Source organism: Ovis canadensis, chromosome 19 (assembly GCF_042477335.2).
Source record: "Ovis canadensis isolate MfBH-ARS-UI-01 breed Bighorn chromosome 19, ARS-UI_OviCan_v2, whole genome shotgun sequence".
Classification (NCBI taxonomy): Eukaryota; Metazoa; Chordata; class Mammalia; order Artiodactyla; family Bovidae; genus Ovis; species Ovis canadensis.
Genome location: NC_091263.1, coordinates 45,342,501 through 45,356,041, shown reverse-complemented (window position 1 = coordinate 45,356,041; position 13,541 = coordinate 45,342,501). Strand labels below are relative to the sequence as shown.

At 43.8% G+C, this 13,541-nt stretch overlaps 1 protein-coding gene across 12 annotated transcripts in view; it reads right to left on the bottom strand.

The window, feature by feature from the left end:
- FOXP1 (forkhead box P1) overlaps window positions 1-13,541 on the bottom strand; it is a 622,410-nt gene that overhangs the window by 30,619 nt on the left and 578,250 nt on the right. For all 12 annotated transcript variants that reach the window (XR_011250843.1, XR_011250844.1, XM_069561641.1 and 9 more), the window contains one exon: window positions 1,262-1,345. Coding sequence is in view for 10 of the 12 variants with exons in the window: in XM_069561641.1 (XP_069417742.1) it covers window positions 1,262-1,345 (84 nt within the window). In the remaining 2 variants the exon portion in view is untranslated. The remainder of the gene's footprint in view (window positions 1-1,261; window positions 1,346-13,541) is intronic.

The window sequence follows — 13,541 nt, the reverse complement described above, 5'->3', positions numbered from 1 at the left end:
GGTCCTACAGCCATTTACTGCAAAATACATGGAAACCAAGGGCTCTTTCCTAGTAAAAATGGATGTGCAAAGTGTTTAATGATTTTATGTCCTATATCTCAGTAATGTGTTCTGTTTCAGACATTAATTTTGTCTGCCAACTGCATCTTGGCAGGCTACCATATTTGCTGGGTTAATAGTCTGACTCCGTTTTATTTCTATCACCATAAATCATACATATATGGGTGTATGTTTGCTTTATTTATAGAAAAAAACCAGTCAAAACAGATAAACCAATACTTTGCCATTACGCTGCATCATTGCATATTGATTAAAATTGCTGGTACTAACTATAGATTGTCAACGCTCAATTAATTTTCACACAGTGACTCCAAGCAAAATCAAATAAAAGCAGTGTACCCTTAAATTTTACAAATCTTAAAAATCAAGAAGCAAAGCACTCTCTCCATTGTGAAAAATTAGTTGAAGCAATTAGATTTTGAGAACTGTATAAGTATACAAGAAACATAACTGAAAACCATCAAGGTAAAACAGGGAATGAGGCCCAAGATAGGATCTGGGGTCCAGATAGCATCCTTCCATTTTGATACTGTCTGTGCTTGCATGACACTTTTCAAGGTCAAAGGAAGGGGAAATAAGGCAAGTAGTAAGAGATTCCTAAAAGTGAAATGTAATTTCAGGGCACCATGTTCAATCTCACTTTGAAAGAATCATTTTCACTTCCAACTCTCTAGTAACCATTAGATGTTCTCCAGTAATTATAGCCTCTGATTCTTTCAACATTTCCTCCTTCTTTACTCTCAGACTGGACTGGACCATCCCGCAACCCTCTTCTCATACCCACTGTCTCTTGGCTAAACCATGCCAACATACATTTTTTCCTTCTGCCTTCCTGGTCTGGCAGTCCTCTCTCTGTGTTTCCACCAACGAGAAATCAGAAAGATTGCTTTTTGTTCTGTTTTTGTTTTTTCCTTCCAAAGAGCTGTCATAGAATGTTTCAGTATATTGGCGTAGCATCACTCATCTGTCCCAAAGAAGAGCTGATTGTGGGGTCTCGTGGCTGAGGACTGCCTGAATCATCCTGTACGTACCTCCCTAAATGCCCAGCACACTGCACTGTTCATAAAAGGTAACTTAAGTTCCAGATGGAACTTAAGTCTTTCAATATTTAGAGCTGCCAGACTAGGGATCCTCCTCCCTCGAGGAAGGGAAGCAGAGAAGAAATAGTGTCAGGTACCCCCGGATGTCACGTAGTACTTACGGGTTGAGGGGCAGTTTTGGGTTCTGTAGACTTCACGTGCAGGTGGGTCATCATGGCTTGCAGGCGCTCTTTGTCTTTCGCAAGCTGGTAGAGAGAAAAAATGCTCTGTTATTTCTTTGACTACAGATGCATTACTCTTTAAATATCCCAAATGATACATATTCCAATTACACTATGGCCCCCTGGCATACAACAAAATTTGCATCACTGCTTAATCGTTTTGAAATCTATATGACCACTGCCAAACTCCGAGTAACTGGAGGTGTCGGTGTGTGATTTCTCAACACAAGATGCATGAGCCTTTAACTGGGAAGTCCTAGACCTACTGGCACCAAGGAGTCCCATGTAACACAGACAGCTACAAGACAAAACCGTGAATCACGCCTATTAACCAACCTGATTCATGAGGAAGCCAAAGGAAAATGAGCTAGGGAACTGAAAACTCGTAAATTCATCTGTTGTGGTTGTGGAGAAACTCCTAGACACACAGATACACTTATGCAAAATTAACTCCATCTTTCTTCACAAGTAGACAGAGATGCAGACAGTCCAGGCAAGCAATTTTAACAGGACAGGCAGACAGCTACAAGGGGGGACAAGTCCCCGTTTCCAAATGAATGTACAGAACGTTTATTCATTCACTGACTCAGTATCTGAGTACCTACTATGTGCTAGTCACATTGTGACAAAAATTCAAGTCTCCTCATTCTAGAAAACATTCTCTTCGGAAGGTACATGAGTTCCTAACTGGATGTACAGAGTAGGGACTCAGATGCTGCTTGTTACAGGCTGCTTTCTTATGCTGGCTCTAGACTGTCTCCTACACAAGGGTATCTTCAACAGTTCAAGACACTTTGAGCATAGGGGACATAATATGACTGTAGAAGAGGGAAGAAATGTATCCCCCCAAAGATACTGGTTTAGTTAAGAGAAAAGCTGTGGAAGAGATTAATATGAGATGGGGAGAGGGAGGGAGGAGGGGAAGGAGAAGAAGGAGAGAAATGGGGTGGGAAAAAAATCTCAGTTCAGGACGTTTACAGACTATTTGTCCAAAATAATGCCTTAGAATTGGGAAGGGACATGTCACATAATTAACAGTAAATCTTTAAAATATCAATTAACTTTTCGTTAAGTCTAAAATTATTTCCCCCCCACCCTCAAATCAAGTAAGACTCACTTTTTAAAATCAAAGTGCATTTTAAGGGAGGAGGATGTTTCAGGAACTGGGGGAAGGCAGAGAAAAGGGAAAAAGTGGAAAAACAAGAAGGAAAAAGCTTTCAACTTATCCTAACTCGATGACTCAGTCTCAAGCCATATCACATTTGATTTTTTTTTTTTCCCTTTTTATTCCCTTGTGGTGTGGTTCGGGGAGGAAAAAATTAAGAAGTGCGGGTGGGGGTGGGGAAGCCTCACAGTGTTAGCATTTATCTTTCAACAAACAGGAAATGAAAATGATACCATATTAGGAGCCACTTCATGGTATTCATCCTCTGGTCTTTAGTCAGTTATTGAACAGCCAAACTAAAAGATGCTCAGAACACATAATGCTAAAGGAATTCAGTTTTCCAAAGTGGCTCGGTTAGAACAATTAAAATGTTAGCAATGGCATTTTTCTACAGTTATTTGCTTTTCATGTCAGTGTTCTAAGTTCTTCAATGTTACAACTAAAACATTTTTAGATTAAGAAAAATGGTTTCTTTTAAAATTACCGTGGGACAGAGGAATGGAGGCATCTCTGTTCTTTTTAAAAACAAGTAGTCGTCTGTGGTGCTAAATGCTACAAATTTAAGGGTGGGAGGCAATATTTACTGAAGAGTCGGATGAATATTAATCGTGACTTAATTTAGGGGTAAACATTGTTGATGGAACAATTACAAAGACCAAGAAGAAGGAGGTCCAAATTCCCAGCATCAAAAGAAACCATTACCTCTACGTTCCATCCAAATGTCTACCAGACTGACCTTTTACTGGTCAAAGGTGGTACCACCACATGGCAAACACACACGGAGAATCTGTACACCCAGTCACCTCCACAACCTTGGTGCTTTACTGCTGGAGGGAATCTTATTTCTTCCTAAGAATATCACTTAGATTCATCATTCGTTTTGAGAATTATCCAGGTTCCTCATTTTGCCTCAACCTCAAGTCTACTATCCTAACTCTGCTTTACTATAGAAGGCAGGCAAGGTTACAGAAAGAGGCAAAAATCCGTTTTTGTTTGTGTTTATTAGCGCAAACTAGCATGTCATATATAGTCTTGGGAAGGATTTTGGATTTTTATCATTGATAACAGTTCTAACACAAACTTTCGACAACTGAAAGAAAAAAAATCTCGCCAAATTCACTTTTTATTTTTATGCAAAAAATGGCTACAAATTCATCCCGAGTGAAATCGGCTCCTCTCTCTACGGTAGCTGTCTTGCATTTATAATACTCACTGGTCCTTCAAACAGCTCGCAGATTCTTTGCTGTTTTTTAATGCCATCATTCCATGAGCTCACCACCCCCATCAATTTTCACAGCATCCCTTCTTTGTTATAATATGGGAATACAAACATTTAATATTAGCAAATATAGTCTAGCATTTCCTTATCAACTGACTCCCATGACAGGCAAAGAAAAGGGTGGAAAATTCAGTCCAAAGGTCACCTAAAAATCTGGCTGACAGATTTATACATCCTTTTATGTTGTAGTATGAAAAGAGAATTACTCTCTCAGAGCTTTCCTGGTGGGTACAGGAGGAGTATCTAGCCTAAAAGGAATGACAAGAGGCCACACAGTAAGGGGAGCCGCATGTGCAATGTCTGTTTAAATTAGTAACCTGGTGCACCAACCCTGCAGAATGACTAGAGTCAAAAATGGGTTAAAGAAGACGTGGGCTAACAGACTTCGAAGGATTTGAGTCCTGGCTCTGAGACACTGAGCACATTATGTAACCTTTTCAAGCTTTTCACTTCTCCTTCTAAATATGGAATAATAATCTCTGAACTTTGAAGGGTTGTTTTGAGGATTAAATAAATTCTTGCACATAACAAGCTTAGCACAGAGCCTAGCACTTCATGAATGCTCAAAAAAAAATTTTTTTTTTTTAAAAGGAAAGTTAAATCAGTCTAGTCTATCTAGACTTCTACTGACTAAGTAGATGTTTGGAAACCTGGATGAACATAACAGGTTCGATGGAGTTTGCAGCTGGGCTAACTGGGGAGAGAATTTTGACATTTTAAAGAAGGGAACAGGAAGCTAGGAGAGATGATGCTCATTTCTCATGGATTTATTCCCTTGGTTCTCACTTTTATCTGTCTCTTGTCCTAAAAAGTGTTTTTTTCTCCCCTTGACTAATACGGGTCACCCCCTCTTCTATTCCCCATGGCCTCAAGTCAGCCTTCAGACTGCCAATGCTGGCCAAGACTGTAACAGGGGTATCACTCCATAACTGCTGAAGGCCAGGGGGCCCCATGCACCATCTTCAAAGGTAAAAGCTAAGAAGATTACACTCATTCTTTTAGCAGAGAAAAGGCAACGTGGGCTGAAGTTCATTGAACACAATCATATTCTACACTCTCAGGAGGACTAATCATTTTAAGCCCAATTTGGTGGTTCTCACTTATGAGAAAAGAATTCTGAAAAAAGCGAAGGATTTAGGAGACAGAAAAAACACTAGAATTACAGAGGATGGAGAGAGGAAGGGGCCAGGCCACTTAGTCCATTTCACAGGCTGTTGAGGCTACTCCAAGGCCTCTGGCTCTCATGCCTTGTTTCATAGTTGGGGGGAAACTGAGGTTCATGGGGAGAACTTAACCTGAGGCCGTGGAGCTAGGAAGGGACAACAGTAAGACTAGAACCCAGGAGACACGATGCTTGGTGTGACTTTCCCAAATGGGTGATCCCTGGCATCGCCTGGGACACCACCTGAGAACTCAGATCTTTGCCTCCCTCCCGTCTCCTACCCTGACCTACGCAGGCAGAGCCTGGGGTGTGTGTATGTGTGCGCACACACACTGTTAGCCACACACAGGTTACGAAGAAGCAAGCCTGGATTAGCCGACTGAGGTCCCCAGTTTCAGCGACTAGGATCTGATCTAATCTTGTCCAGTTCTCCAGGGGAGGGACGCAGGAGTAAATGCTTCTACTAAGGACACCCAGGGTCCACGTTTAACGAGGTGCGTTGGGGAGACACCTCTCTCTTCTATGAACTGAGTGTGCCTTAGCGGGAGCGGGCTCCATATCCTCAGGCGCTGCGTACACACTGACAGTCCCAACAAACTGATGGAGGCAGAATGGATCTTGTTACCTGGTCTCTCAAGGGCATACTATCAAAAAGAGGAAATGAGTTAAAAAAAAAAGGGGGGGGGTGGGGTGGGGCTGGGGTGAGGGCAGCAACTGGAAGGAGGAGAAATTAAATTCTTCTACCAAACAGTATTTACCAAATAGCTATCTCCCAGCCACTCTATCCAGAGGTGGTCATTCACAGACCTTCACAACTCGGCCTTGAAGGCCAACTCGGGCTCTCAGCGGGCAGGCAACCTACGGCTCATTTCACCCCAATTGAAGAATTTCCCAACTTTTATTGTATTCTGTCACCATCTTAACATTCCTCACGTGTTATTATTAAAGACTCTCTTGACATTTCAAGCAGACGCACTCGGATACTCTGTCATAGTCTAGGAATTCTAATGCTCCCAGAGTAAAGCAGGATTTTAAATTATGAAAAAGAATCGTCTTGGTTTTCCAAGGGGGGACGAGGAAGGGAGACACGCAGAGACCCTCCCTCCTTTTCCTCGGCCCCTGTCAGAGCAGTGGCGCCACGAAGCTCTGATGCTGTTAATCTCTCTGTTCCCACCACCCTTTGAGCTTGTTCAGAGTCAGGAGGCTGGGGAGGCCCAGTTGTGAGGCGCGGTCCTAACTACCGCTTCGAAGGGGGTTAGAAAGACCCAAAGGGCATCGGAGACAGGTAACACACTGGCAAATGTCCCGGAAGTTGGTGTGATCACAAACTGCCCTGCTGATGGCAGGGGGATCACATGAGTCCCCACAGTGACGCGTCTGTGTGAGGCTGCCTGTCTCCCTCCGCGGCTGCAGCCAGTGCACTCCCCTTCCTGCTGACATTTTCTTAGAGCTCACAGTTCCTGGGGTGGATGGATTTGGAAACCTTCCGCGTGGGCCCAGCATCACCGAGCTCCAGCCCAGGCCCAGCATCACCGAGCCCCAGCCCAGGCCCCGCCTACCACGAACTTCTCGGGAGAAAGCTCCTTAAGGCAGAGGAGAGTGCGGCCCCATCGGCCGTGTTTCCAAACCCTTGATCTGCAAGGCCTGGGTGTGTGCAGAGAACCTGGCGGGGTGGAACGCAGTTAAAACTTGCGACTTCAAAATGTCTCTCTGGCATGCAGATTATTATTTTGAGCTTAAAAGAATCATGGCCCCAAAGACTCAATCTCTGACCTTCCTTTCCCTAAAAGAATTGCAAGGGCCTGTCAGAACAGAGCCAGCACTAGCGGATCTGCACAGAGTACAGGCCAGGAGATGGGGGGTGGGGAACTCTGCAGGGGCCTGAGATCAGAGTCCACTCTGCACCCCACTGTCTCCCTGTGGCCACACAACATTTATTTACTGACTTTTCCATCCCTCTGTGAACTGCCTTTCTTGCCTTTGAAGTTCCAAAGCCCTACTCCCAATACCCTCTTTTGTCTTCAGCTGAAGATGGTATTCACTGCGAGGGTTTGGACCATTCTGATAGATGACTCACTTTTCCTGGGTCTCTCCCATGTATACCATCTTGCTAAACTTTTGCTTGATTTTCTCCTCTTACTCTCTCTCCTGTCAACTGAATTCTTAGACCAAGCAGAAAAACTTAAAAGGGTAGAGGAAAATGTTCTCCTGTCTAACAAAGCCCTGATGACCCCAGGTACAAAGCCATCCAACAGCACTGAGCAAGAAAGGAAGACAGATTCCAAAGGTGGCGGCCTGCCCATCACCTTTGAACAAGTTAGTTAGATCTTCCACACCTCAGTTTCCTCATCTCTGGGGGGCCAGGGGGCACTATTCTGACTCTCAGAGGACGATCACCATCCACTTAGAAACACCTTCTCAAACAGCAAGAAGAAATATTACGTTAAACATGCTCATCCACTTAGAAACACCTTCTCAAACAGCAAGAAGAAATATTACGTTAAACATGCTCATTAAGTGTGAGACACATACTGACTTCCAAATGTTAGACTCTCCCTTTAAAACATGACCCCTGGGGTGAAAGAAACAGGGTTTTGAATTGGGGGCTGTGGGGATTCAATGAACCTGAGGGTAAATTCACTAGGACAGTGTCTTGACTATAGAGTAGGGGCTTGATTAACATTCTTTCAAATGGTTTTCGAGCTCCTTAATGCAACAAGCAGAACATGGGCATACTAGATATTTTCTACAGCCAATGGATTCAAACAGATCATGAGGGTAACCAACTCATCCCAGTTTGCTCAGGACTTTCCCCGTTCTGAGACAGAAGATCCCAAGTCTTGGGAACCCCCAAGTCCCAGGAAAGCAAACTGCCGCGGCTGGTCACCATCACAGCCTGTTGAACAGATTAATTTTAAAAAGAACCCAATATCCCTCCACTCTCAGTCTCCCTCACCCCACAACCTGGGCACATCCCTCAAGTGACTCCTGCGACCTGGAATGTCCTTGCCAGGCTCTTCTACTGACCCCTCCACAGTGACTTCCCCCACCTCAAACTCTGCCTTGAGGGCAGTTACAGACCTAGTAGTCTTACCCTCTCCACACTGTAGGAAGGAAGAAACTGCCTCACTTATCTATATCCAGAGCTTGGAATACACTAGGTGCCTGATAAACAGTGACTGAATGGAATCAAACTGAGTCGTGGATAACAGGTTCACATCCCTCCACCCCCGCCCCTGCCAGGGCCAAGCAGATCTTCCCCATCAGCTGGGTGGCTCCTATGCTCCTTGGTTGCTTTCAATATTCACTTTAAAGGGCCTTGCGGCTGAGGGGTTGCAGGAAACCTGTCCTTGGCCCTACCCCTGACACATGTGGAGCTCTGGACATGATGAACAGGCCAAACCTTCAAGGCTTCTTTTTTCTTTCTTTCCAAGCCCATCTTTATACACCAAAGAGGATGAGCTAATGACTAAGCAAGGTTACATGGTCACAAAGCAGAATTAAATTGAATAGATATGTCCAGAAAACTGTATTGATACCATGAACGTCTCAGCTTTCTAAGACACATTAAGTCCATCTGCAGGCTTCTTTTTCTCCTGTTGTCTGTTAAATCGGATGCCCTTCCCTTTTCCCCAAAGGGATCTGACCCAGCCACTGAGATATCTTGTGTGTGATCACATCACCAACTGAACGACTGAGAGAGCTCACGAGCATCTCCCTCCCAGGCGAATGAACCCAGATAATGGGATGAGTACGGCTTTAAATCCAGGGGACAGGATGTGTGCAACTCTCAGAAGCAGCCTTTGGGAGCTTCTGTACAGCCCTGGCCGCGGTGCTGGGGGTGGGCAACCAGACGCTCACCATGTTCCCACCTGTGGCGCCCTCGCCCTGTGGGGCAGGGAGCTGGACATTTCATGGCAAACAGAAGGCCACACATACTGATTGTGGGGATTTTTCCTCCTCCAGTCCTAACTCATTTCCATGACTGCCTATTGTCCAGAAAAATCTGTCCACAGAGAACATCTAACAGATGCAATCTTAAAATACATCCCCTGACCTCAAAAAGGACATTCCCTGTCCTCGATCCAAATGATTTCTATGGTGTCCATCTGTCTTCATGCTAGGCGCCTAAGTGTCCAGGGTAAGACCTCACGTAATTTCTCGGCTTCCTGGTAACAGCTGGGGTTAATCCCCATCCAGTCCATTGATAAATGTCAAAAAATCACAACTGCCTTTGTAATAATGAAATGAACTCAGAAATATTCAAAAAGGCTTTGAATGCCCACTAAGATGTCTTTTCGACACCCTCTTCCTTCAGTGAAACCAGTAACAGGGTGTAACATAAGAACTGAATTAACCATCATTTCACTGTCAACAAATTCTACGTAAATAGTCCACTGCTAAGAGAATGTGCATTATATATTTTGATATCTTCCAATAAAAACACACGCAAGACAGATGCCTCTCACCCACAGTGCTGCATAGATAGGTCTAAATTAGACTCCATAAAGCAGCAGCAACCCAACATCCCGATTTCCGCCTGGTGGCTTGAACTCTGCCTTGAGAATCTTAAAGGCTCCGCCATTTGGCTCAAATGCAGATAACACCAGGAAGGGAAACCAGTCCCGCCTCTATCCCCTGAGGCGAGCAAGGGTGATCTTTAAAAAAAACTGAATCGAATTCTTTTATGGAGGTTTCACTACAGGTAAGAAACACCAGGACCTCCTGCTTGGGGTCAGAGTTGAGGTTTCTGGGGTTTAGATTTGGGGTCTGGCAAGCTACGTGGGACAGCACTCCAGGGGTTTCCCTGGTTTTGGTCACATCTGGGGCTGACGCTGCCCTCCCCAATTCTCCAGTGCAATCCTTTCACAGTGATTCTCCAGGGTAGACATAATGAACCTCGTGATCTCTACTCTAAGATCCAATTTGAGCTTACTGGGTTTGTTTTTACAATGGGGGCACACGTGTGACCTTGCCCCCAGAGTAAACGCCAGAGGCCTCAGTACTGCTTTGCTGAGAGAATCTGGGCGGTGGGGGGCTGTCTCCTCCTCCTCTTGAGTGACTGCCCTTTGGGAATATGCTCAGGTCTTGATTGCTCTTTCCTGTCGTGCTCAGAGGTGCAAACAGTTTTAAAATTCAAGTTAATACATGGTAATTGTGTAATAGACTTTGAGATAACTTGGAAATTCAGGTATTTCCTGGACCAGGAAATGCTTTAGGGGAAACAGAAGTAGCCCTTTTGGGTCAGTCATGTGCAGAGGACCCCCTCTACAAGACCAGATACATCATGCTGAGCAGAGGGGGGGTGTGTGTGGGGGGCCAATGTCAATGGGAAGCAAGACAGAAAGGTTGCTGAGACACAGAGCACCACCTTACATGCTCCTGCTGCTGCACAGACGTCGCTTCCCCAGTACCTCAGACTCTACGGGCACAACGACATTAGCCAATTACAAAGTACATTTCCAGACATGGTGCATGAAATGGCAAACGGGGTAGCATAAACAAGGAAATACAAATATCAGAGAAACAGGAAACCTCAAATGAGTGGCTGTGAGTCTAACTGTCCTCTGCACCAAACTCTGCAATCCAAATGTTGTCCGACTTAATCGTTGATAAGGGTGTTGGGCATGGGTTCCTTCAGTACTAAAAACTGCTGACATTTTCTTGTGTATTTCATTAGATTAAATAATCACTGTTTGGGTATGGCCCTAATCTTGCACTGAAGTCTTCTGAGCATGTTTCTGGAGTTTTAAAAAATGCATTACTGAGAGCAAGCACTTCCCAGTGAATGAACAGTGCCACTGGAGACTTATTTACAATCTATCCTTCTTCTCTAGAATGTAGGAACCAGGGGGACAGTCCCATCTGTCTCACACATTCTTTTACCCCTTGGTGGCTCCAACAAGGCTCTTCCACGGTATAGGCTCAGGATGATGTCTGCTAAATGCGTAAGCAGATGAATGGATGGATGGATGAATACCCCTCAGCTAGCTCTCCATGACCACCAACAGCAGCAAGGACTGGCATGTGAAGCTGCCCTCTGGGGAACCTGACCAATACGGTGACACGGGTTTTACACACCAAGGTGAAGAAGAATGAAGAAAAAGGGGTGAGCTGGTCCTTAGGAAGCCGGCAACCTCCGAGAACAAGTTGCTAAGAATGTGATGCCAATTGTTTTTTTGATTCTCTAGACTAAGGACTGCTTAGGAAACTTTTTCTGCAAGGACCAGCCAGATAGTAAACATTTTCAGCTTTAGGGATTTTCAGCTTTTAGGCCATAGGGATTCTGTTGCGATTACTCAACTTTTCTGTTGTAGAGCAAAAGCAGCCACACATAATGCGTAACTCAAAGGGCATGGCCATGTTCCAATGCAACCTTACACACGGATGCTGAAATCTGAATTTCATATAGTTCATTCTTCTTGTGAATCTTACCTCCCTCACCCCAACTATTCAAAATGCAAAAACCTGTCTTAGCTCATCAGATGCGGCCCAGGGGCTGCAGTTCTCATTCTTCTAGCAATCCTCAGAAGCTTGGAACTCTTCCGAACCAGCCCTGCCATCTTCCATTAAAGCAAAGTTGTTCAAAAAATATCATAAGGAATATCACAGGTAACTACCATACAGTAACTTCCAGAAAGATGACCATCTCTGATTCTTATTAAAAGCTGAAAAACCTGCCTTGGGTTTGAGGCGAGACTGGAGGATGAAGGGACATCTATGAATAAATGAAATCCACAAACAATCTAAGAACCATCATATAGGTCTGTACCACTGCCACGCCACGTTCACCAAAACAAAACATTAACAGTGCCGGGAGATAACCGTCTGACTTACTGATCGTCTAACTCCTTTCCTTCTCCCAACTGCTGCTTTTGGATAATGAGGGATAATGAATAAAAGGTTAGTTAATCATGGCCTTGCACTCAAAATCTGTGGTCTGAAATGCCAACTTAGGCGAACCATGACAGCTCTGTTCAACAATTTATTCTAGCTGATCATTAAGAATTTCATCAATTAAATACATAAATTCAAGAACCTGGACCACTTTATAAAAACACCACCACCACTGAAACATGTAAGTTCAGGAAGCAGCAGCCACAGAACTGGTCCTATTCAATCCAGTCCTTCAGGGGCTTCCCATGCTTTAATCACAGGTGAACTCTGGGAGTGAGATAAACACACTCCTTCTTTCCTTCTCAGTAAGCCATGCTGAATTTAAATATGTTTCCAAAGACTTATATAAGAATTGGGGGGGAGGGCGGTTTACAATGTGCCCTTTGCCTGGATAAATACCCCACTGTCCTAGTAAGTTCATATCTATAGTCTGAATGCAAAAATACTTAAAATAACTTTCGACACATTCTGACTAAAAAAAAAAAATAATAAGTGATCCATCATAACTAATTAAAAAAAAAATCCTTTCTACCCTGGAAAGTCACAACAAAAAGTTTAAGTGTGTTTTGGCTGATTTTTCTCTGCAACTATTTGAAGCTATAAATGACTTAACTCAGTAAAATTCCAGATGTAATTATCTACTGTACTTAGCCCAGGGCTCTTCATATATCTCGGCATTGCTGTCTTGCATACAAAATAGGCTTTTCAATGGCTGGTAACAATATAATGTACAACATTGTTTTAATTTCCCCGAGTCGGCTAACCTCTTGCCTACACTAAACCAGCCAGAGAAAGAAGCCACAGTGAGTCATCAAGCACTCAAAAGCATTTTGGAACTCGGCTGCATGAATGGGGTTTGTAGGGTCAGCCTTGTGCAATTCTACATTTTAATAATATCCATTTCTGACCCAATTTTTACTTTCAGAAACTGATTTTCTATTAATTATACCAAGGAGGGAATGACTGCTAAAACATGGTGCTTCATCAACAAGTTACATCAGGAAGTAGAACTCACATTTAAAATGCACCCAAACCAAATGTGATCCACAGAAAAATCTGCACAAGTTAATTTTCTGTAGTCATATGTTCTACATGGCCCAGTGGATTTCCAAACACATGATCCTCTCCCTCTCTCTAAGTGGTATGCACATAATATATATCGTATGTACCTAAATATACGTTTGTATGTATGTGTGGGTGTGTGTACATCTTTAAAATGTATAGTGAACTCTCAGTTGTTCTCAGTGATGGAGAGCAAAGGGGGACAATGAAAAATGATGCATAAATCCACATATACCGTCTATTTTAACTCTGGAAAACAGGCTTGCATGTGCACTGGCTCGCCCCGTGTTGCCCACACGCATGTTCTCTCTCGCTCGCTCTCCATTCATTCACTCCCCACATCTCTCCCCAGCTTGTCTTCCTAACTTCGGGTTAATAATATTAGCAACAGTGGGGGCTCAGACCAACAACAGATAACCAGTAAACTTAAAAAGGAAAAGAGAGAAGGGAGGTCAAGTGAGAGAGAGATGGAAAAGCTAAAAAGCAGTGGCTGAGGCTTGGCGGCATACACAGAGATGCACAGAACTGTGAGATGTCTGAGCAGCAGTGTCCAAGAATGAACTGAAGCTGAACCTTCCCAAAGAGGAAAATAAATAAAATACAGTAACATAAAAGAAGATCAAAGAAAAGAAAGGACAACATCAGATTTTGAACC